The sequence below is a fragment of the Seriola dumerili genome, unplaced genomic scaffold, assembly GCF_002260705.1.
Source record: "Seriola dumerili isolate Sdu_G_001 unplaced genomic scaffold, Sdu_1.0 BDQW01000043.1, whole genome shotgun sequence".
In the NCBI taxonomy this organism is placed as follows: Eukaryota; Metazoa; Chordata; class Actinopteri; order Carangiformes; family Carangidae; genus Seriola; species Seriola dumerili.
Window position 1 is genome coordinate 23,833 of NW_019174298.1, and position 25,604 is coordinate 49,436.

The window sequence follows — 25,604 nt, forward strand, 5'->3', positions numbered from 1 at the left end:
CAAAGAGAGGTTTTCTGGACACTAATTTTCTGCTCCAGATCCAAGAACAACAATTAATAGAATTGAGGTAATTTGTTTAAACATATATCAGGGAAAACATACATGCATTCCAAAATTGAGTGGCATTCCCCTTTAATTCAACAGCTTATTTCATACAGAAAATATGCCACATAACTCATTGCAATCACAATTCTTTATTCTCTTAAAAGAAACTAGCCTCACAGTGTCTAACTAATACACCATAACATTAAACAACCCTTTGTCTGTAAGATATGTGCTTATTTTGTAAAATAACTTTCGTCAGTACAAGATAATCTGGAACTACATAGTTTTTGCTCATTTTCCAAGCTGGATCTCTGAGAGGACAGATGTGAAGAGTGAATATGTAGCCAGAGAGAGACGGCCACTACAGGGTGGGTATTGAAGTCAGAATGGGCTCATGATTCTCAGTGTGTTTCTGTCCATCAAGCGTACACAATGACCCATTTTTTTCTCCAGAGATATTCATGACAACCGGCGCCGACTGTGTCTCAGACAGTTCCGTAAATTCTAAAAATCACTTAACCAGAGAACATCGCCTCGTCCACATGGTGGTTGTACAGCACATCCATATATTCTTCCTTCAGAGTTGCACCTTCTGTTCATTGTTTGTCCATTTTGTAGCCCTTTGAAACTCAGGAAGTACTGGTAAACAAACTGAAGTTCCCTGATCAGGTCACACTCTCTTAAAGTTCAGTATGTGGGCAAATAAAGGGATCCGGCTCTCAAATGATATGAAAAACTGAGAGGACTTTCCACCATTTGTCACAGTTATAAACTTTTACGTACAGTACATACCCTGAATGCCTCACACAGATTGAATAGTTTCAGATCATTTGCAAGACTCATTTAAAGGAGTACTGAAAATTCACTGGCAAGGATATTTTTATATGTAAGAAGGCCATGCTTTTAGAGATTACACAGTAACAACAAAAGGTCTAATCTAATGCTTATGATTTATTTGTGTGTAATATTAACATTGCAGTTAATATTACCATTGTATTATGGATGAGTGCAATAAAAAAAGACAGCAAGAATGATGACCAGGACATGTAGCAAAGGGATGTTTAATGATTTCTTTGGACAATGAAATGCACATGTCCATTGTTGATGTAATACAAATAAGAGAATAAGAAAATCAACAACTTGGTATTGTGTCAGCATTCCCAGCTCAATTTTATTTCTTGTCTGAGTTAACTAAAAGACTCAAAATGGAGCAGGACAAGATGTCTGGAGTGTCACGCAAGGACTGACCAGTAGGGGGAGAGCCAGCTCTTACTAGAAAAAAAAACAAAAAAACTAGTGAGTCAACCTACACTTGTGCATGAGTAATTGTTATGCCCTGTTCCACTCATGTACCCTTGGCACTTGTGTTCCCATTTGAGAAAACTGAAATGTGGAAACTGTTCCAGTCCCATGCTGAAAGTGTAGGCATAGCGTATCTGGAGTGAGCCGAACACAAACAAACTTTGCTGAGAATATGCACACAGACAGCTAAACTCATGAGCAGATTAAATAAAATAATCACTTTAAATAAAAGCTTTATCAAATGACACTGAAATGTTGATGATCGTTGCCATTTTGGCACAATACGAAATCCCTCGCAGCACCATTAATTTTTATATAATTACAGAAGTCAAGACATGTTTAGGTTCACCTCATTTTCGAATGAAAGTCACAAAACGTGTCGAATGACGTTACAATTTAAATTAGAAATGTACCACAGTTCTTCATTCTCAACAAGCGGGTGGGAGTTCAAGCTGCTAGAAAGGGGAGTGAAGGAGACGGCTGATTTTAGCAGTCAAATTAAGCCTGTACTTCACTGAACCGAACCTTATGTGAACTTGTTTTTCTTATTAAAGAACACTGAGTAGGTCTGGAACTGAAACATTTGGCAATGGTTCTGAGCATTTGGCTAGTTCATTTGAGGATATATAATAAATAATCAATTCATAGTGGTTTTACTGATGTGTTTGAGTGTTCAACCTGAGATTTTAGTCTTTTCAAGGACAGTTCATAAAAGAAATTAACATTCATCCTTCATTCTAAGAAAGTTTTATTAGAGATGCTGAATTAAATCATTTAAGACTGGGTACCTACTGCATTGCTTCTTCTAATATGATTTATTTATTGCTATGTATTCCATTTCCTTTCCAGTAGCAAGTACACCCCCACCCTATCACATGTAGTCTGTTTGAATGGGAATGCCATGTCAAGTGGTGAGTCTTGGTCCCCTACATCACATGAGGATGCAGTGAAAGTCAGAATGGTCAGGCAACCAAAGGTGGGCGAACTTGATCTGAGGTGAATGGAAAGTGCAGTGATCAAGTCAACATGAGCTGTAAATGCATACATTTCATACATTCCGCTATAGCTCACTGGCTGGGCAGTCGGTCCTCACATCCCTTCACAAAAACAAACAAATGTAAGACTTTAACAATGGGTATTCACAGACACAGACTGTGTAGTGTGCGTTTGTGAAAAGGAGAGGAAGAGAGAGAGAGAGAAGTGGAGTGAATGATTGCATCAAGTGCTAATATATCATGACAGTACATGTACTTGATCTATAAAAAACTACCTTGGTACTGAACACTGACCTCTTTCTAACAAATAATCTGGTATACAACATTTACAAAATGAACATTGTAATAGTGTGATATTTATAATATATATGCTACTGCCTTCCTCTGGTTCTCTGCATTTTAAACCTCTGAGTACATTAACGCCATCTCATAATTCCTACACAGTAAAGCGTACACACCACACCCAACGAGTGGCAGCCTAATACAAATAGAGAACAGGAAGACTCTGTGGACAGTGAGTACACCTGCATGTGTGTCCTGAGTGTGTGTGGATGGTAGCTCAGCTCGTAAACCAGGCAGCCACAACTTGCCGGTAGACTCAGCAGTGAAGGGAGTTTTAAGAGAGTAAACTTCTGGGATACCAAGATTCTTCAGCTCACAAGGTACAGGATGTCCTTATCCAAGATACTTGCACATTTAAGACAGTCTTGATATACTTTAGGAGATAATAATTATTATAATGTCAATAATAACAATAATAACAATAGTATTAAACATCTGTCAATGTTATTTCTGTCCCACGGAAGCAGGGTGATGATCTGCATTATTCTGGATTGTTTCGGTGCCCTGTGATCCCCACATTTCTCCTGTCATCAACTGTGCTGCTATGAGGGATCGGCCTCTGTGCATCCGTTGTACGTCTGTGTGTTCGCCTCAGATCTATTTGTGTGTTTGTGTCAATGAATGTCTGAAGTGAGTCAGGATTTTCCTCAATGATCGGTGCTGGTTCACTCTCAGAGGCGGGTTTGGGCCTCGGGGACGTAGATTTCGATGCTGTCAGCACTTTCTGTGGCGGAGTTCTGTCGTACTGACGCCGCGCGCTTTGCTGCCATCAGCCGTTTTCGGGCTTCTTGCCTCTGCTTGTCCACAGCCGAGTCCACACTCCTGTCCTTCCCCGCAGACAGTCTGGGCTTAGACTGCTTCTTTGGCACAGATGATGGAAGCTGCTTGTTTTCATCCTGAGGAAATCATGTCGAGAAGGAAGAGGAATAAGGCACGGTGTTGAGCGAGCTGAAAACACAGCCTCAGTGGTGTTGATGTTCCGTTATTTGTAAGCTGTTAAGCATAGCTTTATAGTTATAAATTTACATTTGCATTACATTTATTCATTTGGCAAATGCTTTTATCCAAAGTGACTTAGAAGTGAGGAGCATCACTTAAGCTTCAATTTATAAAGTAAATGTACAGATAAACTCCTCTAAGCTTGAGTTGGGCTGATTAATCTGCAGATTAATTTTGACTAGTTTTGTCTGTAGAGAAAATTAAAAAAAATTGTGCTATGCCGTTCCTATGTCTCCTATTCTCCAAAGATATCTCGTAGGCTATGGTGTAACAGGTGATGTAACTAACTGTCGGAGCTACAGCATCAACAGAGATATCACATGGGAAAAGCAACAACTGTGGCTGGCTGCTTGTGTTTTCCTCTACATGTTTCTGATGCCAGTGATGTGAGTCAAGACAGAAGGAAGTTAGTGAAAGACTCTCAGTTGTCTTCTCCTTTTCAGTTACATACATCTGACAAAGTGATTACACAGCAAATCTTAGGCTCACTGTGATCGCTGCACTGTATCAGTGAAAGAATGTAAACACAGTAATTGCAGTACTGTAGTAGTTTCCTATTCTGTGACGAAATGCTGCAAAATAATGCAAGTGACCAGAATGTAACTCCAGTTCTATTAATCTGTGTGTATCCCACTGTCACTCTGTATCACAAAGTAAATGAAAGAATGTTAACACAGTTAATGTGAGGAATACAAAGCACAATAAGGCTTAATGTTGCATAGGTGATATCAATGAGTGAAATCTAACTCAACTATAAATGAAAACCTACTTCACAGATATCTACAGTAGCACTCCTGTTAACCCTCCTGTGTCAACGATAAATCAACAACTCTACTTGACTTACTACTCGAAAGAGCTTTAGTATTTTGAATACTGTCAAGAACCAAAAATTACCTTCTTCTCTGATTTCTCAGGAAGTTGCCAGTTGTTGGCTTTCAGTTGGTAGAGCTCATCAAACTTCATGCTGATGTCCTCTATTGAGAGTTGTAGAAGATCCCAGAACCCTGCGAGGTCCTGTGCTGTTGGTCGTGGGTTGGCATTCACGTTCTAAGGGACAGTATAGAGAAGTGATAGATGAATGGCTTTGGCCATATCAGAGAGAATTAATCATATCCGTCCCCACACACACATTTCCTGGTCAGCCTCTCTTTAAGGAAACGGATGAAGAGAAAACACATTTGACACCAATCAACTTTCAGATGATTAAATTTCAGCAATATTAGACCTGTAACAGAGAATGTCTGACAAGGAGGAACAGCCGACAATTGAGTCAAGTTAAGTGCTCATCTATCACAGTAAATCTTACTGACTAAATCATCGAGGATTTCATGTTTCGGGTTCCTCTCTAAATGTAATGTAACAGGAAGACTTCTGCATGTCAGTTTATGTAGGAAATTTTTTGCTGGCAGGACAAAGATGAACGAGATCAATAAGAACTTGAGAGGCTAACAAAAACATGTAGTAGAGTAGCGTATCAAGAGAGATTCAATTGGATGTAATGGAGCCACTCACCAAGTTCTCATTACAGAGCCCTCTGAACTGCTCGAACTTCTGTGACATAAGGAGCTGAGCGCTGCCTACTGCACTGCGGATCGTCCCCAGCACTACAAAAGAAGAGAAGAACATGATAAATCCTCAACAAGCTGACAAGAATGAGCAAAAGAATGAAACATTGAGAGCTTAAAAAAAAAAAAAAAAAAAAAAAAAAAAGAGATATAGCACTACAAAAAGGACATAAAATGCTGCTACTGTGAGGTCTGGAGTAAAGACACAAGTCCTTTTGCACTTGAGAGATGCAGTAAATAAAGGGTTAGAGAGCTACATCAATACACAGGAGGGGGTGACTGCGTAGAATTTATTCCTGTTGTCTAGTAATGAAATATTTATCCCAACATTTACTATTTAACATTCTGTGACAGTAAATGATTTCCTTAGAAGTAATTTATTAACTCAATCTAAGGGAGGACAACATATTACTCTGTATTCAGTTATTTTACGCCTAATATTTGCATGTAAATGGAAATTCATAATTCAGGTCCACAGAGAGCAGGAGGAATGATAATCTGATGGAGTTTCTACTGCTAGTCTGCTCTTGCTCATTCATATTTAAGACACTGCAGAGATAGATCTACCTAAAAGCCTGAGTGGTATTGTGGTAGGGGAGAAAATGAAATGACTCTGTGGTGGCTCTATTACAGCTAAAACAAAGCTTACTCCCACTCTAATGAGCAACATTACTGTGAGTCAATAGTAGTATTGAGTATGTCGTGCTTAGCCTCATTGTCCATAGTCAACATGGACGAGGCCTGGCCTAATCCGCTGTCTGTGAACTTCGGTAATAGGGGCAGCAATTCAATTCTTCACATCACTGACATGACAAGCCACTTACTGTACTTTTCTATTACATTTATAATGTGCCTTTGTTTTATGTTTCTGTATTTTCTCTCTTTCTTTTCTTTTTTTTTAAGTTATTTTTTCGGGCTTTTTATGCCTTTATTATAGTGAGAGATAGAGATAGGAAAGTTGGGGAGAGAGAAGGAATGACATGCATCAAAGGGCCACGGGTCGGATTTGAACCCGGGCCGCTGCCGTTAGCCTTAATGATATGCACTCTACCAGGTGAGCCATCGAGGCGCCCCCTTTCTTTTGTCTTTTATTGTGAATAACTAAGTGATGTCTCATCTAGACAGGTGCTGTAAGTAACCCTTACTTCTTCTACTTAGCTTTACTTCACTTATTGTATAAAAACAAATCATGCATCTCTTTTGCTAGTTGGAGGGCCACTGTACAATCTACCATTATGTCTGCTCTAGCTCTCCCTCCGCCTTAGAGCTTGCCTCTGTGTATCACAGTGCACTGCGCTTTATCATGGTTGGTCATCCTTAACTGACAGAAGGAAACTGCATTGTATGTAATTTATCTATGAGGCTGTAGTGTCAAAACTGTCTCATTACACCGTACTTACAGTACCAGGTCACAGAATATTTTAACATGCTGTACTTAATGTTTTAACTGATCTTGGGAGAACTGGTTTCAAGAACTATGTTCCCTATAAATGGAATGAGCTGCAGAAAACTTTGAAACTGAAATCAAACCATGTCATTTCACTTGTGGATTTTAAAAGTTCACTTGTAATTGTTTTCCTTAATGTAAAACAGTTGCAACGTGTGTCTGTCCATATTTAAATTGTATACCATTTTCTTAGTCATGTCTCCCTTGAAAAAGAGATCACAACTTAAAACTGTTCAAATAAAGAATAAAATAAAATAAATTAAGTAATTGTGAGATCATTAAGACCACTTTAACATGTTGACACTTGGCGTGTTTTGGGCCAGAGAGGAGAGTGTAAAGGCACCCACAAAGTATTCAGGGGAGATTGAAATCTGATCATTCGAATTAACTCAGGAGGATGTTTGAGGCAGGTTCATTACCAACCACCCTCTGAAGTGGATCATAGCTGATCCTGACAGCCGAGGAAAAGTGAGATATGCTGCAATCAGATCTGTGATCTGGCCAACAGTGACATATACAGTATATGTTGCTAAATATAAATCAAAGTATCTTAAAACCTCATCTGGATTATATGCAGATGTGAGACTCGTGAATTGGCAAGTGTAAACAGGACCTAAATGTTTTGATAGCCACTTTATGCAATTGTGTCACTTACCTTCTTCTGAGAGCTTATTGTCTTTGGTCTCCTTCTCCATCTGTTGACACCAGCCCTCCATGCGGCCTGTTTCTGCCTGCAGCAGCTTTAGAAACCAGTTGCCATCTCGGAGGCAAGATGGCGTGCTGGGTTGAACAGAATCTCCATGGGCGCAGCAGTTTCCGGTCTCCAGGCTAGGGTCTGGCGGTGGCAACGAGGACGGGTCTAAAGCTGGATCCAGAGTCTCCTGGGTTGAGTTGGATATCCTGGTTGGGGCTGAGGTGTGTTTAAGGGGCTGCTGTTCCATGGCTTTGTCCTGTCCGTTGGGCGCAGAGCTATTCACTGTTTGACTGTTAGTACAGTTGGTTATGTTGTTTTCTGTGGGTGCGGCATCCTGGGGCTCCTGAGGCTCAGTCTCTGTATTTTGTCTGGAGGCCATACTGCTGTCCCGGCTGAGACTGCAGAGACATGCATAAACATCAGCTCCTGACAGACAGTTAAATGAATAAGACAATGAAGTGATGGGTCAAACATATTCCATGGTAACAGTTTGAGGTCAGTGAGTTTAACTGACACGGCTTTATGGTAGATGATGGTGTAGCATCATCCACTGCAAAGAGGCACAACAAGTCAGAAGACACTGTATTGAAGATGGGGCAGCAGGGAAATTAGCAACAGATCAGGTATACAACACAAAAGTAGCGGATTGCTGGCTTCAGAGATAATGAGCAGGAGAAAAGGAAGTGGGCTGTCAAACAAATTTGATTAAGGGAAATTACAGTGCACTGGAAAAGTTTAAATGGCCAGTTTCTCACTATGCTCAGCTCACTACAGTCAAAACAAGAGTAAAAAGACATCAATCAGAGAGCTGTGCTGCTGCCAGGCTGACTGCTGAATGACCTTACCTACTCACTTAGCACAGGCTGCAGATTCACCAACAAAACATATAAATATATGTTAATATATGAAAAATGTATATTATTTGGTTTTTGAATGTTTATCTAACCAGGAAAATACCTCTGACAGCCAGGATCTCTTTTTCAGGAACAGCCTATTCACACTTACATATATTCACACCTGGAAGCTGCCCAGTATGAACACAGTCTGACCTGCTGAGCAGTATACACTGGATCACTTGGAGGTTAAAAGGTCTTTCTCTAGGATCACCTCAGTGCTCGCTGCTCTTTCGCTTTCCCCACCAAGATTTATTCTGCTAGACCGGGATCAAACCTGCTTAGAGCAGCCTGCTTGCCCAACATTTATGCCACCACTGCCCCCTCTCATAGTAACTTTTGGCTTTACTTTGACTCATAACACTGCCCTCAGTTCAGATGATCGATCTATCTCCGATTAAATAAAATACTTTTCCTGACTGACTCACACACAGTTTTTATACTGAAATACTCTCCATTTGTTCACACTATGTAGCAGTCAGATGTGTACAAGAGTGCAACACACTATGCAGGTTGTTGAGAAGCCTTAAGTCAAACAGTCTTTTAAAGATGCCATTTGAAAATCAGTAACCTGTTATGTCTCATTATACATTCATATAATGATACCATTAATGGCAATATCACAGTGTGTATATGTTACATTTCTTATCAAGTACATCCTGTCTTTGCAACGTCTTTATGAAAACTGGAAAAAACCATCAGATCATTATTTATGGCTTCCCATTCACTGTTATGTCAAATGTGAGCAGAGACTTACGGCCTGCCGTTCTCCACTTGAACTCCAATTGACTGAAATTTTAGGGGTGTAGCCAGGAATAGTGGTTCCTCTCTTGGAATTGGATGAACGCAATCCACCTGAATAAAAATCAGAAAAGCATTCAAATACAAGTGTGACAGTGGCTTTAGCCTTCTCCCAGCATGAATGTATCTCACTGTAAAAGTAGACAAATCTTACCTGAATTCCAATTGAGGAGAGTTTCCTCTTGGGTGCAGTCGGGGCCTGCGCTAGGGTTATTCCAGTGCTCAGGGTGTCATTTTGGGGCAGGGTAGATGTGGAAGTGGTGGCGGTGGCGACAGTGATGGTGGGAGGGAGGTCACGAGGGGCTGGAACAGGAGGTACAGAGCCTGCAGCGGGTGCAGGGGTTGCGGCAGGGACAGCAGCTGGTGGAGGCTGGGTTCCCTTAGCCAGACTGCCCGTGCGGATGCTACAGAGACTGTCAGAGGAGTTGCTGCGTCCTGACTGGCTGTTGACCTCACTGCCACGGTCCTGCTGGTCAAGGTATGTGTCCTGGGCTGACTCAGTGCTGCTCTGCAGCGTTACTGAGATGAGGGGCTTGGAGGTGGTGCGGGGTGGGACTGGAGGAGGAGCCTTTCTATTACTGACTGCTGACAAGAAACAGATACAAAAAAAAAATAGAAAACAATTAGCTTAGCATGAGAAACCTGCTCTTTGGTCCTTTAGACTTCAGAAAGAAAGCAACTAAACATAAGTCAGTTGGTGCCTACTGAGCACCAAAACATAAAGCCATTAACATCGCTAATCTGAGAAACAAATCTGCACTTTGCCCTTGTTGCTGCCTCTATTAGGATGTACTCAAAGCTACCTCTATGTTTCCTGTAAACCTGCTGGTGGTTGTGTTCCATTGACGTCAGTCTGTCTCGGGGGATCGTCCTTTACATGCCACACCTTCACAGTGCTTTTGCTCTGGAGACTGTCTGACAGGACAACTGTCTTCTCTGCTCAAAGCCATTTTCAACCAAACAGTTCCAGATACTAAAATGTTCTTTTTGCAATTTCCTATTTGCCTTTTTCCCACATCTGAAGAACCGTGGAGATTAGCCAAACCACAACACAGTTATCCTGTACAACAGGACTGCACAAATCATGTATTGATAACATGTCTTGATAACAATCTCCTAAACATTTACACAAATGAAAACACAAATCTACATGGTAAAATCATGTCAGTATACACATGCTCAATGAAATAACCCATCAGTCAATTTACAAGGACTGCATTTGTGCTAGGAAGTAAGACATTTTTTGCAGCTATAAACAATATATTTATGATAACAATGTATGAAATTACAAGGTGAAGGGGGTCACTTGTAGTGATGAGCTTGGAGGGAATTGTCACTCAAATCTGCAGCTCCCTTCAGTTTTACAAAGCTTTATAGCTGGTTTCAGTTCATTTATTTCGCTGTTCGACCTGCAGCTGTTTTCAATGAAAAAGCTCTAAAGACCGACTGTACATAACATGTATGCTCTTTCTTTATTCATAATTTTTTACAATACAGCAACACTCTTGATTTCTGTGTTGTAATGCGCTCAACACATTTATCCTAAAGAGAGACTAAAATGAGGCCTGAAAGTGGATTAGAAGTGAGTAAGACCAATCTGACTCAGGCACAAGGAATCGGACTGGTGCCTCTTTTCCTGCCATCAGTCTGACTGCAAGGTTGTGGTGGATGATACAAAGTTGACTACAGTAAATCAACTTGAGAAACCAAGAAAAACCACAGGCTTTCTTTCAGAATTGGGTGTGTGGGTGTGTGTGTTGGGGCAGAATATATAGATGCTATTTGAACAGCTGGTTGACTGGTAATCTACGACTGACAGAGTTGCAAAACACACTGCAAATACTTTCACCCCATTACAGCGTTCACTCACACATGATGGATGAAATATTGGTTTAAAATTAGCTGACCAAGAAAGTAATTCAAGAAAATGTAGTGTTTATTCTCTCCGGTAGTGGTTTCAATCTAAATAGCAACCCAACACCCTGTAATTCTGAGGGCACTGCACTTCCGTCATCAGCCTGTGAGTCACAGCACTAGTAAAGCCCACATTAAATCCCACCAACATACACAAACATGGCTGTGGAATCCACTCCATGTAGTTCACGAGTTGCTCATGCAGTCCTGACCTGCATATGCAAAAAACAACGGAACATTTATTCTGAAAGAATGAGACACTTCTTGTGATACTCATAGCACAGATGCATGACATTCCCAAAGTTAATGTCCTATTACACCCTGAGTCTTAACACATGCCTCCCATTTGTTGTGTCTACAAGGCTGCAGTGCATCTCTTACTCACACAGAGCTATAAAATTAATTCTTAACATTTACACTGAAACAGATCATCTATTCTAAGCCAAATATCCATGAAAAGTTGACTACGGACGTGCAATCCTCACTTAGCTCTACAATAGCACGATTTATGAACAACAACAACAACAACAACAAATAGGTCAAAGCAAAATGGGCTAATTGCAGATTATTTGCACATTTAGCAAAGAGCACAATCCATTTTGCTGTTCTACTGCAATATGTGGTGTGATGCCTGCCTATGGGGATTGTGCCAAAAGGGAATTAGGAGATGAACAAGCTGCCCAGACCCTGTACGTCTGGGGCAGGGCCAGCAAATAGCCTCCAGCTAAAACATTTCCTTCTCCAGAACCCTAAAGGTCATGCCACCTTCAATCATCAGGTCTTTTAACACAATCAAGGCCTGGCCATTGAATGCATGAATGAATAACAGTCCAAATTGGAGATGTGAATGATTAACTGCTAAATTCCAAAGCTGGCTGTCCCAGCAGGTTAGTGGCTGGACTAGTGCCGAATTTCTATACAATTGGGAAAACTCCAGAGTGCTTACTGCAAGCAACGGTGACTGAGCCTAAAATGTCACAATTGTTTTAAGATATAACAAGAATGGCACAGGCAACAGTGTTAGCAGACATTCAGAACGAAATCAGCCCTGTTTTAAAACAATCTAAGAAATCCAGTTTGAGTGACAGATCTGTGAATATGACTGCTTCTCCAAAACCGAAAAACTGCAGAGAGGTTTATAAAACTATCAGAGAGAATATTACAACTCTGGAAAGTTACAAGGTCTGTAATTTTATCTTTCGTTGCGATGATTGTGAGGCACACAGTAAAAATACACCATTCATGTCACAAAGTAATCCAGTGGGAATGTGGGTTTGCATGTATTTGACTAGCAAACGAAGCACCTTGCTAGTTGAGCCAAGTCCAACTTTTTGCCAGACCACCCTGCAGGTTTTAACTGGCCCTCTACAATGGCATCCCACTATGTTATATCATAGCCTCATTCAAATGAATAAGGATACCTTTTTTTGAATGCAGAGATGAAGCTGGTTTTAACACAGCCTCCCTTTCCTTAATGACCTATTAGGTAACACTTACACAAATTGACACAAGTAGCCGTTGTCTGCAGCTCTTCATTTAACCAAATCACTAAGGATTCGTCCTTTTTTTTTTTACCATTCGTGATACTATTCTTTGCATTACTAATGACATTTTTATCAACAAAGAGTTACAGTTACAGCCTCACGGTCTTAGCAAACAGTGAGACTTACGATAAGTCTGTCATGAGGGGAGTGTGGCAGCACATTGTATTCTTTTTCGTTCTGGGCTCCCAACACTTTTCATTGTTTAAAGAGTGGGTCAGCATTGTTTCATATGCTTTACATGTTTATGATTATTAAAAAATTTCAGTTCTAGTCCAACTATTGTGGGAAACATGGCAGCTAACCTATTGAGAGAATGAAAAGACACAGAATTTTTAATTTTTACATGTTCAAATATGAGACAAGTAATGAGGACAGCAGCTGTCTTTGAGTCACTTATTTTAGGGGCCCAAGAGCTTTCTCTTACTCTGAAAACAATTAAGATCAATTACAACGCTGTCAACGCCACTATGATGATCACATGTTAACTAAATTGCTTCACTTATGAAAGCTATGCAGTGTCTGACCCAGGATATGCTCTGGCTCCATCAACAGGTCTGTCTGAGAGCTATCAGATGACCACTAATGGGCCCTCCACAGCAGACTAAAACTTGAGTGAACACGATTGACTATTTTCAATGCTGCTGTCATTAGCTGTTTTAAAAAAGCACTAGTTTCTCTACCATTTTAGGTGACAGTGTATGGCCTTCTGGTTTGGTATGTAGGAAGTCTTGATTATTACTGAGCTCATTCCTGAGTGAATTTGACTTACAGTCGAGTGTGTTAATTAGGCTGCAGCATGAACTTTGCAAGGGGAGACAGTCTGGTTCCACATACGTTTCTACTAAAGCTCGAAGCTCAATACATACAAAAGCAAAGTACACACCAAGCCTTTTAAAGAGTATTGTAGCTTATTGTGGATGAACCCTTGTGAAACTCTGGACATGAGCCAAGTACCATGAAAAGAGATGGTAGCAGAACCTACGTCCTAGATTAGCAGTCTTATTGTAAGATAGTATGGCAGGCTGACAGGCTGTGGGAGTTGTAGACTGAAACATTAGCCCAGGACACATGGTTGAGCATGACTTCTGACAAACAGATTAAGCACAAAAGAGATATCATTCAGCAGAATACTGCATATTCAAATATGAGCAGAGAACTGGCCTATGTTCAACTTACTACTTAACAAAAAATTGGCACTTAATTAAAAAAAACAGTCTTAGCCCAAAAATCAATGTCAGCTCATGTCAGCTGGGAAAACATTAGTTTCATAGAACTATACATTTACATTATGTATGATGGTGAAATTACAAATATAGTGTATATGCATAGGCGATTTTGCATCAAAAGTATGGATCGTAGATGTTGTAATAGATGGCTGACAGCCTCAAGATGGCCATTTCCTATGACAAAGCCAATTAGTAGAAGCAACTACTTGATGCCGTTTGGTTTTCACACTACTGCGGCTGACTACTACCGATCAAAAATGTTTTCATAACGTTTCATGTTGTAGAGTTTCATGAATAAGAAGCTATAATAAGACAAGCTCAGAAGTATGAGTAGAAAGGAGGAAAATCATTCGGCAGGCGGGACGGACATCATGACAGAGAGTGTGATCTGTTAAGACAGAGAGAGAGAGGCAGGCTGACATTTAGTAGACAATGCTGACACACTGACAGGGAAAAAAAGTAAACCACTTACACAACACACAGACCATAACAGTGACAACACCAAAAACATAACATAAGGTGGAAAAACAGCTTTGATTTCACTAACAGTCAAGCTACTTCTTCTCTATAACATATTACTGTGGTTGGTCTTCCAAAAGTAAATGTAACCATACATTTTTTTTAATAAAAAGCAAAGAATAGCTTGCCTTGATAACAGCCATTCAAACAAAAGACAAAATCCAAATAATTTAGTCCGCTCTTTACACTGCTGGAGACTTGGTTTGTGCATTCTTATAGGCAGTATCCTGATATCCTTAAGACCTCCTGTGGCTCTGACCTGTTGGACTGTGGCAACAGTCTGGGTTGTGACCTAATCAGCTGACATAAGTACATGTGACAAGTGCCTCTGAGGTCAAACCTTTCAGGATTGGAAAGTGGGATACTTTTCAACACAGCACATCTGAGCAACTTTGATTTCAGTTAGATACAATGCTGTGAAATAAAGAACAGATACTCTTTAGAAAATTTCTTTTACAACTACATCACATAGGTCAAAAGCACACACAACTACTGGATGGTCAAGTACCTCCACTTGAAAGCCTTTTAAAAAAATCCTCAAACAAGAATTTGGCCTTTAAGTACAGCATAAGGCTGCATATCATGGCTGAAATGAGAAACCTGCAAAGTTCAGTCAAGAAGACTTTGTCTACATCAGTGTGGCTGTGAGGATGTGCTTCAAACATGCAACCTTTCAACTGGTCATTGTTAAGTTGCATATGATGAAAACAAAAAAACTAAATAGGGCTGCAAGTAATTACTTTAGTGATTACTTTAATTATCCATTAATCTGCCAGTTGTTTTCTTGACAAATCCTAAATTCTATAAAAGAAGATATTGAAAAATTCCCATCGAAATTTCCTAACTCCCAAGATAATGGTATCAGATTGTTTGTTTTGACCAACCAAAACTTGAGGAATAAAATATTAAACATTATCACAACAGAAAAACAGCAAATCCTCATAACTGCCTCATAAAAGCTAGGTGAAGAGAACATTCCTAATGTAATACACAAAAAGTGTCTATCAATATATACCAAGAATAGCTTTTCTCCCAGTAGCTGACAAAAAGCAGTACATCATTAGTTCAGGAAATGGAGATGCCTTTACTATGCTGTCTAACCATGTTAACTAATAGCTCCACACACATAATTAGGAAGCCTGTCTGTTGCTGACCTTACAGTGAAATTACAGTTGCTTTACCCATTCAGTCAAGAGATTACCTCATCAATGAATGTGAGAGGAAGAGTGTGTAATACTGTGGAGGATGACTCACAGTCTATCCATGGTAATACACAGACACACCATGTCTTGTGTAATATGGTGCTGGATACAATGAACACGCCTTGTGGCTACAATGGTTGTCTGATGGATGGGTGAATTTCAACTTTGGGGAGACTAAAAATTAAATAATTTACTAAGCATTGGATAGAATAAAAATATATTTAACAGGAATTCTCTCAGTCAATACAAACAATAGTGTCAGTGAGCACAGAATAGTGTTTCGCTCTGATGCTACACGTTTTTGTGAGCACATCTTTCTTAGGTCAGGTGGTCCTTAAAAAGCCCAGTTGAGTGTCCTAACTGCTGAACTGCAAAGCACTGCACAGGGCAGGAAGCGGATAAATTATTGATTGTGTCCTCAGGTCTTAACACGTGGTAGCTAGCTACTGAATAAAAATGACACATGAAATTGTAGCCAGAAATAGCCACTGCGGTTGCTGGAGTTGAGGTAATATCATTTCAGATGACAGCTTTCAAGACACTATCTGGATCTACGAATGCCACCTGTGATATAAAAGAGAAATATTAAAACTCAGAGGTAGTCGTTATCTTCTACCACTATGAAACAACGTCTTAAATTTCAAATGGTACTTTGACCTAGTCAGGACAGAGCAACGAAATAAATCAAATCTGCAACAGAAAAGACTGTCAGTCTTGGCTTTGTAAATGGACTGATAGGTGATTCATTGCTTCCCCCGTGCCTCTGAGCTCGCATCACTGTCACATGTTGAGACTGGTATACGAGAAAAGAATCGCTACTCTGCCTCATCTTTTAACATTAAATGTTCAGATATAATTACTTAAATACTTTATCAGCCCGAGTTATGTGCCTTCATAGAGAAATTCCGGGATGGTTTTTTTCGGTTTCAATGATTCGTGACAGTAAGAAACGATTTAAACATCTCTAAATCCAGCTATTCGGTAAGGTATTGTGGCTTGTATTACAGAGTCCATTAGTCAGTGTCAGTAATCTATCTGCTTTCACAAATGAGAATGGTTTGGTTAGCCGAACTAGCCGGGTACTGGGCTGTCCACACTGGGCTGTTGACGCCTCAGCTACTGTTAGCTTGTGCTAGTAGCAGTGAACGCTCATTACGGTGTGCTACCACACAGGGTATTTAACGTTGAGTAACGTTAGCCGGAGGCATTATATAGTAGATGTGTAAGTGAGCCAACAAAGAGACGCTCCCACCGGTAGCCTTTTTTGCCTCGTTACCACCATTCTAACAACAGCAGCCACATTAGTGTCTGCCAACCTCGCCCGCTTGCTAACAACTCGTATTAGGGTTTATCCCCTTTCTTCATCCACGTTAGCTAGCTAACCTACCAGACCATTAGCTCATGTTAGCTTGCTGTTGCTAGCGCACCGACAACAACTGACAGCCCGAACAATAACGCTCAGTTATTGAAAATCGACAAAAACCCTTACTGTATCGTGGTTGAGTCGAAAATCCTTATTTTCAGTTCATTCATGAAAGACAGACGAGGTGCAGACGGGCTACGGTGTCCTGCCGTAAGATACACAACGACGCTGTGAAGAAAAGATTTGTAGTACACGCCCTTGACGACGAGGATTGGAGTCCACGTTTTCCCCGTTTACTGCTTTCTGCAAACGATTGGACAGTTCAGCTCCTCGATCTAATCGATGATGGATGTGATTGGTTTAAGACTCAGGGTAACGTTGTATGTGAATGTGTTCACGGTAGGTGCGTTTCATTTTGTCTCTGAATGCCGCGGGAACAGACTCAAGTCTAGACATAAAAAATACATATCGGGGCTGTACCTAAATTTGGTTATTTATTCACACGTTTCTGTAAAACGAAGCCAATTTTCAAAATAATTTAGAAGTAGTCTCGGTGACAGTCAAGAAATCAAACCAAAACTAAAACCTCATTGGCAACACAAATTCAGACAACATTATGTTTGGATAATAGGATATATTAAATATTATGTATTAAAGATCACCAGTAACCTAAATATACGGACCTACCCTACTCAAGACAGGGGCCCCAAAAACCATAGGTTTACTCCATATTGGGTCTATGTAATTTCTATGTCAATTAATGCAACTTGTCAGAGATTTGCACCACTGAAGTAGGATATAAATTATGAAGGGCCCTCCATCCTGTTTTAGTTTATATTGTTGTCACTTATTGTAAAGTTGTATTTGATCAAATTTAATTTCTTTTTCCCTGTGTCAAATAAAGATTGAAAGATTTCTTTTAGTGAATAAAATAGTAAAACATGCCCCTCACTATTCCCTGAGCTTTTTTTGTCAAACCAGCTGTCAAAAACCCCAAAGATGTTGAGTTTAGTATAAAAAGAAGATCGTGAAAACTAACAAATATTGGCATTTAAAAAATTGGTAGTAGAGAATTTCTGGCATTTTGCTTAAAAATGAAATGAAAAATGAAACAATTTTTCAGTTATTAAAATCGTGGCTGATTAATTTTCTATTAATTAAACAACTGATCAATCAATTAATGATTTTAGATGTAGAGTAGGCTACAAATTGGTTTCTGGATACCTGGCTGGGGAAATAATGAATCTGCAGGTTATAATGGGGTTAATAGTGAAGCCTTAGGAGGTTAGTTCAGCCATTATAACAGTTAATGTTCTAAATAATTTCAATTTAAAAAGGTCTAGCAAGTACACATATCCTACTGTGTATAACAATAGCTGAAAATATTATAATGTTATGTAATACATTGTAATGGACTGTAACAATACATCATGGTAAAAGCAAACGTGCACTTTCTGAGGTATAAGTCCAATATAAAAATACGCTTTTCATATATGAAATTTCAATGCATTTAGACATACAGTATGAAGCAATAATACATGCAGTTGTGTGCAAACATTTGGGCAAATTACATATTATGTGGATTTTTGAAGTGAAAAGAAGTAAATGCAACCCCTGCAGCAAATGGACATTAAAAATGAGCCTTTCTTCAAATGTTAATTTCCATGTTACTTTTTATTTCATGAACTTAAAAATTTGAAAAAAAAAATAAATTAAACAGTACAAGCAGCAGTGTGCAAGAGTTTAGAGGGAATAAGTAAGGGGAAGAAGTAAATATCAGCAAATTCTGGATGCAAATATCATGCAGTTAGTTAAGAAAGTGAAAGTGAAACGAGGCAGCAGGCTTCTACAACAGAGCAATGAGCCAATGAACAATGAACTACATCATGAAACATAAGCTGGAGCTTTTGGAACGGCCCTCACAGTCCCCTGACTTCATCATTTAAAATCTGCAGAAAGATCTTAAACATGTTGTGTGTGCCAGACAGCCTAAAAATATCTCAGAATCTGAAGTGAAGTGAAGAGTGGGGGAAACTGATAAATCACTTACAGAAAGACTCTTAAGTGCTATGAAGAGCAACTTCAAGCTGTGATATCTGCCAAAGGAGGGTTACTAAGTACTGACTTAGTATGGAGACCAAACTTTCTGCACATGCCACGATTACTGTTTAATTTTTTATCTAAAGAAAAGTAACATTTACATGTACTTTTCCTCATTTGGCAGATGCTTTTATCCAAGGCGACTTACACGTGAGGGACATCACCAAAGCCTCAAGTAAAAGTGCATTAACATTTGAAGAAAGGCTCATTTTATTAGTGTCTGTTTGCTGCAGTGGTTGTATTTACTTATTTTCACTAAAAGTGTAATTTTCCCAGGGCTACCCAAACTTTTGCACACAACTGTAACACTTGTATAACTACCCCAAAAAGAATAGTTGTCTGTTTCATTTGGTTGGTTTAAACCCAAAACAGTAAAATATGATTCACTTTTATTTTATGTTGCTGCATTTGCGTTTTGCATTACCGTTCACATAATCCTCATTAACAGACACTAACACAGCATGTAATCTGAAAGTTGGTGGAGACATTATTACACATGTTGCCCCGAAAACAAAGAGGTGCCTCAAAGTAACATTTTCTATCAAACAATGTACTTCTGTAAAAGTGTACACAAATGTAATGGCAGCAAAATAGCGTCAAAGTTTTAAGTTCTACAGTTCACAATAGTTCAGATAACATGAAAACTGGTTTGCTTTTCTCTCTGGATTCATTTATTCAGAGATAAGAGGGACGTTCTTTCCCAGTCCTGCACTTTCACTGTTAAAACTAGAGCTAGAGCAATTTGTAACCAAAACTCCTCACTCAGATTGAAATGTAACAATTCTGTTACTACCAATATAGTGCAAAAATCTTTTCTATTTTCTACATCTCATATGTTGCACTTTTTTGAAGTTCAGAGCTTTCTTCCAACAGAGTTTGCCCACAATGAAAAAACTAGTCCATGCAGAAAAAACACCTAAAATTAATTTTACTTATAGTGAAGACAGAGGTATGTTGTACTGTCTAGATTAATATATGTTTTCTTTATATTTTTCTTAACTAAACACACAAAGTTTTATCATTTCTACATGTACTTTATAAGTAAATATGTTTTTAATTCTGGTTTGTATAATTGATGGATTTCATTGATACAAAAAAGTGTCCTATCTCCAATTTTTAGTTGCTTACAAAATGTTGTGAAGCAGGGAAAATGGATGTGTTGATGATATTTGGCATGTATTCCCTCCCTTTCAGCTATTTGCAATCTATCTTCAGCAGCTCTGTCCCACCTTGTCCTGTCACTGGTACTCACTGGTGTTGGAGCTGTAGCTATAGCCTGTAGTGGTGGGTGGTGGTGAGTCTGAGTCCACAGAGGCCGTATCCTCATCCTGGGAACAGCCCGCCTGGATGGCCCGCAGGTAGCTGTGGCTGCGTGACCGGAAGCACGTTGGCGCGGGCAGATCCAGAGCCTCCACTGCCTGCGATTCGCCGTCACAGTATGGTACTGAGTGCCCACAGCCCTGCCCACATACCTGAAAGAACGTGTGCAGACTCACACGCTGAGGGCAGAGGGCAGACTGAGAAACATGCATTCACTAGGTCTATACCCAGTGGTGGAGGAAGTACACACAGATCTTTAACTTTAGTAAAAGTGCCAGTACAACAATGTAAAAAAAATAAAAATTTCACAAGTATTTTCACAGATATCTACTTAAGTATAAGTAAGTATCAAAAGTACCAGTGCTGACCAGTGCAGACAATTAATGACTGTGACCGTTACATTATTATGTATGACATCATTAGACCATTGATACTTATGCACTGCTGTGTAAACACCATTTTACTGATGTACCTGTTAGGTCCTAAGAATTTGGGTAATTCTAGGGGGTTGTGAGATGATTGAAGAAAGAACAAAAAAAAACCAAACAAACAAAGTTCTAGACAAATTCATTAAAAAAAAAACTTTTATCTTATCTATGAAATGTTGGATAATTTAGCCTCTTTGGGCCTTATAATATCCCTCTGAACTGTATTGGTGGAGAAGAATAAAGCAGCATACCCTAGAATGGAAATATCCAAGTCATACAAATACTGCAAAACTGTACTTTTTACATCTTTACTTAAGTGCAATTTTGAGGTACTTGTACTTTGCTTCAGTAAATGTACTCAGTTACTCTCCACCACTGTCTATACCTATGAATTAAGATGCAGGCAGTTTGAACTAATAGTTGAATCTCCAACTATTAGTTCAAATGTTTTGGAAAATCTCATGGATACATTGGCTAACGATTTTTTTTTCAAAAAAGTGTTAAATGGTGTAAAAAAGAAAAAAAAAAAATCAAAACATGTAAAAGCTAATACAGAGATAACTAATTTTAGTTCTTGGTTCAGGGACAGTATAAAAATGTTTTGTGCTGAATTGTATGAGTTACTCAAAATAACTTTTTGTCAGTATTTCTTTGTTGCAAGGATTTGTATTGTCATTGTATGATGGGAATAAGCAGTGACAGCCAGCGCTATTTGAAACCTTCGATCAAGCAACATCAAAAGAAGTATAGTAATATGAACAACCAGTAGTAAGTTTTTCTATTTTTGGCATTTTAGTAGCAAATATGAAAGTGTTGTGAGTGGTACATAAACATGAATAATCCTTTCTCAAAATTAATTCACTCATTTACTCAATCCAAATGTTGTAGTTTACTGTCCATACAGGTTTTACTCTTTGACTTTCATCTTAAAGGAAATGTAATCCTTAAGTCATTGTCTGATTACTGCTAAAGTTCCCATGTACAAATACAGATTGATACCATTCCTTTTCTATAAAAGGCTGTTTTCATTGGTGTGTGATTTTGCATCCTGCTGATGAAGATATACAACAAGCCTCCTCCTCTTTACACTGAGGCATACTCTATGTCCCACATTGACAATCTGCGAACACACTCAAGCATCTTTTCTATTCCACCAGCTCATTCTCGACTGCCTTATTCATATACCATCTCTCAGGCATTACGCACTGTACGTTTAAATATTTTCTCTCAGTAGCTTCAACCTGCTCATTCCCTTGTGATTACCATTGATCGCAGTCAGTCCTCTTTTTTTAAGGTCCCTGGAGTCAATTTAAAATGATCTAATTAGCTGTTTCTAATATTTATATTATACCCCCCAAAAAATACATAAAAAATTTCTGTCATGGAAACGTTGGTCGATCATGACTTGAATCTACAACTCTTGGGTATAGCAGGCACACACGAGGAAATAGTCTTTCCAACCAAATAATAATACTATGACAAGCTACAGCAGCACATTTGATAAGACAGTAGACATACCTGAGTGCCCGAGCCTCTGCCCAGTGTGCCAGCGCACTGGCTGAAATCATTGTTCCTGTGGCGAGGAGGGGCCTCCAACGGGCTCACCAGGCAGTCTAAGTTATCGAGGCTCCGATTAGTCGACAGCTCTTTCAGGGACGGCAGAGTGCTGTGGAAGTGAATGTAATAATCAGCCTCTCAGAAGTCAGAGACCGGAATAAGTGAGGGCTGTGTTTAATTGATGATATCCAGGAGAAACTTTAAATTACACTCCAAAAAGTTCCCCTGGGTATTTTGAAATTAAATACAATTGAGAAGTGCAGATAGTGATATGTGCTAGGGTTTAAAATAGCAGCACAGAGGAAACAATAATTTCTGAGTAAAACTGCTAAATACGATTTTATAAATGTACTTTCAGATTGATCTGAGAAATTTTTGAGAAGTTTCCTCTGTTCTGGCTTGCACGTCTGACACCTTGTGTTAGTGAAAATGTGTGTGCACTAAGCAGCAGGGTGTGTCGGAGTGATTTCCATGGAACATTTGCATGTTATGAGATCAGGGCTTGAGGAAGCAGGTAAGAGTTAAGTACTAACACACCACTCAGGGTACCTGCAAGGTAAGAAATGGAGCACGGGAGCAAAGAGGAAAAGTACTGGGAGGGTTGAACATAAAAGGTGGTGGTGGCGGTGGTGGTGGTAGAGCAGGTGAGGTTGGGTGGAGGGCCACGCTGCCTGCCTACGGATGACACTGACCTCAGATGCTGCATAGAGCATGCACTTTGCAGAGGAGACCACAGATAATCCTCCCGCATGAGAGCGTAGCAACGAGGCCTGTCCGTGTGGATGTAGGGGTAAAACACATGGCAAAATTTCACCTCCTATTGCTTTTGTAGCAAATAAAGATGATACTGCATGTCATGTCTTGTCCTCTCTCATTATGCTGCATCTTTACCTCCATGAGTAGCTACTATGAACCTAACTAAGTGCTGCTGCACATCCAGACGATTATTTGTGACAAGATACTGCCACCTGCTGACTACCTTTGGGGACATGAGAAAAGACGCTTCTTCCCACAATTTTAACATCGAATACACCTTCAGGGCCTATTTCTGTTTGAATGAATGTAAAGTAAAAGAGCACAAAATCAACTATGGCAAAACAATGAGTATGATAATTAAGTTTATAATTCCAGTATGATTAAGTTGATTCTCTGTGCTGTGGGACTCACTTGCGTGGAGGTGGTGGCGGCTGTTGCTCGCTTAGGGAATGCTGCGTGGCCTTTAGGTAGCTCTGGCGACGAGCTGCAGATTTGGGGGAAGGTTTGGGGCTTCCCTCGGAGTCTTCGCTGTCTTCTAAGTCTCCCATAGCTTTCACATAGCTGCCACTGCGCATCCTTCGACAGGGGATCTCAGTTCCTCTGGCCCGGCCGCGACCCAAAGTTCCTGCCCAGTCCCCCAGTGGAACCTATTATGAAAACACATACACACAGTTGAGAGACTCTCTATGTAATGTATATAATTCAGGGTGTATCCCTTAAACACTGTATATATGTCATTGTTTGTGTCTGATTTTGTTTACCTTCTTAAAATAAATATTAATAGTATGATTCTAAGCAAGTGCAGCAAAGATACTTAAAAAAAGAAATCATGACTGGGGTGAATTCCAAAGGGAAAAATCTATTAATGTGACTAAGTATGAAAAATGTGGATAAAGTGTATATGATAAATAGAATAAGGGTTAATCTAATCAAATTATCAGGCAAAGCAGGAAGTGTCCTCTGGATAAATAAAACCAACAAACCTCAGAGAAATTATAAAGATATCCATGCAAACTTACAAAGAAGATGAAGGTGAAGGTGAATACTCACTGGCCCTCCTACCTGAAGGAACTGTTGTGCCAGGTCTTGGTGGCATGACTTAGATTTAAGCAGGGTCCTGTTGACGGTAGCAGAACCCTTCTGCAACACTTGCCTGGCCTGGCTGAGCGTGAGAGTGGACCAGGAGCCCCTCTTCACCAATGTGTCATCCTTGCTTCCCCTTGTTCTTCCCTCCTCTTCCTTAGATCCTACCTGTGTCGCCGGGCATGCCAGGAACTTGAGGTCGCTGCTGCTTTTAGAGGTCTTGAGAGTATGTGCAGAAATAGTGTTGTAGCCCTGTGGGATATGTCTGGGAGGAGCCTGGCTGTCTGAAACCGCTCTGCCAAGAGTCATCATGCTCAGTGGGTTGCGGTAACCTACAGCAATAGTGCCAGCTTTGGTAGTGTCAGTGTCCAGGGCATCATCTGAGCTCCAGAGGCCTAGTGCATTGGGCCTAGGTCTCTGCTTTGGCCCCTCAGTTTTAGCCCTGTCTTTACTCTTGCTCCTGCGGGTTGGTCTACCACCATCTTCACCAGCCCCCATGGTGCCAGTCATTCCTCCAGCGGAGCGCCCGTTTATGCTGCCTTTGATTGCAGAGTTTTCCAGGGACTGGGACTTGGCAAACAGCTTTTGCACAGAGTGCATCAGGTGACGTATGCGTCCTGGACTCTCACTGCGTTGCTTCGACATGCGTCCTCTATGAAACTGCAGAGTACTGAAGCCATCACGCTGTAGGGGCAGGTGCCTCTCTAGTTGATCCAAAAGGTTGGAGGGTAACCGATTCATCTTGGCTGCTGCTGCTGAGGATATGGTGGCTGATCCACTGGTGATCATAGGAGCACCAGTGAGGCCTAGACCCAAGCCCATACCCATAGACAAAGAGCTGGATAGTGTACCTGCCCTGCTGCCCTGTCCCACTCCACCACCAGCCAAACAGCCCTGGGAGCAGTCAGCCTGGTCAGTCTGGGAGGTGAAGTGCAGACGAGGGAAGGTGCTGCTGTTGGACATCTGGTTGAAAGGCAGCAAGCAGTCAGGGGTCAGGGCGGTTGGGCTGGTGGGAGGGCACTGGTGGAGATGCGGGTCCAGAGTGCCATAGTGGTTTAAGGTGGGGCTCAACAGAAAGGAGCTGTGAGGATCTGAGGTTAAAGGACAGAGAGGCTTCTGTGGGCATCCCGCTGGTTCACATGAGTCGGACAGGTGACGACTGCGGTTGGCTCCTAACCCTTTCATGGTGGCTGAGATGTCGTCCTTAGAACATGTCTCCAATCAGAATGGGTCTACAGACCTGAAGGGCTCATCCTGCAATGTAGAAAGACACAGAAACGATCCATCAAACATTCAAGTCTCTGATTGGTGCTGCTATTTAGTGCATGCACTCTGAATAAAACTTTTAAAAGTGTAACAACTGCCCTGGGCATATTTCTGTCACATTTCATGTTATATTCTCTGATTAACGAGTTTCATTCTAGTTTAGTGGCCGATTCTCTCAGCAATTTTCACTAAAATGAGGCCAGTGTTGGTCCCTTTACGGAGATTATAGTTAACAGTGCATAA

At 40.3% G+C, this 25,604-nt stretch overlaps 1 protein-coding gene across 1 annotated transcript; it reads right to left on the reverse strand.

Moving 5' to 3' along the window:
• Window positions 1-1,089: 1,089 nt before the first annotated feature.
• LOC111217380 (disks large-associated protein 4-like) lies at window positions 1,090-25,280 on the reverse strand. Its single transcript, XM_022739219.1, has 10 exons — window positions 24,063-25,280; window positions 23,424-23,659; window positions 22,218-22,365; window positions 20,200-20,423; window positions 9,238-9,661; window positions 9,040-9,137; window positions 7,351-7,787; window positions 5,196-5,287; window positions 4,578-4,730; window positions 1,090-3,580 (listed from the first exon to the last, which is right to left on the reverse strand). Exons 1-10 carry the CDS (start codon window positions 25,278-25,280, stop codon window positions 3,356-3,358), a joined length of 3,255 nt encoding a protein of 1,084 aa, XP_022594940.1. The 3' UTR covers window positions 1,090-3,355.
• Between the last annotated feature and the right edge of the window lie 324 nt (window positions 25,281-25,604).

Excerpts from the sequence above, each read along its gene's own strand:
- LOC111217380 (XM_022739219.1), bottom strand. The coding sequence starts at position 25,280 with ATGAAAGGGTTAGGAGCCAACCGCAGTCGTCACCTGTCCGACTCATGT. Across the intron at positions 22,366-23,423 it reads CCGCCACCACCTCCACGCAA|CACTCTGCCGTCCCTGAAAG; the intron begins GTGAGTCCCACA and ends TCACTTCCACAG. Across the intron at positions 9,138-9,237 it reads TCTCCTCAATTGGAATTCAG|GTGGATTGCGTTCATCCAAT; the intron begins GTAAGATTTGTC and ends ATTTTTATTCAG.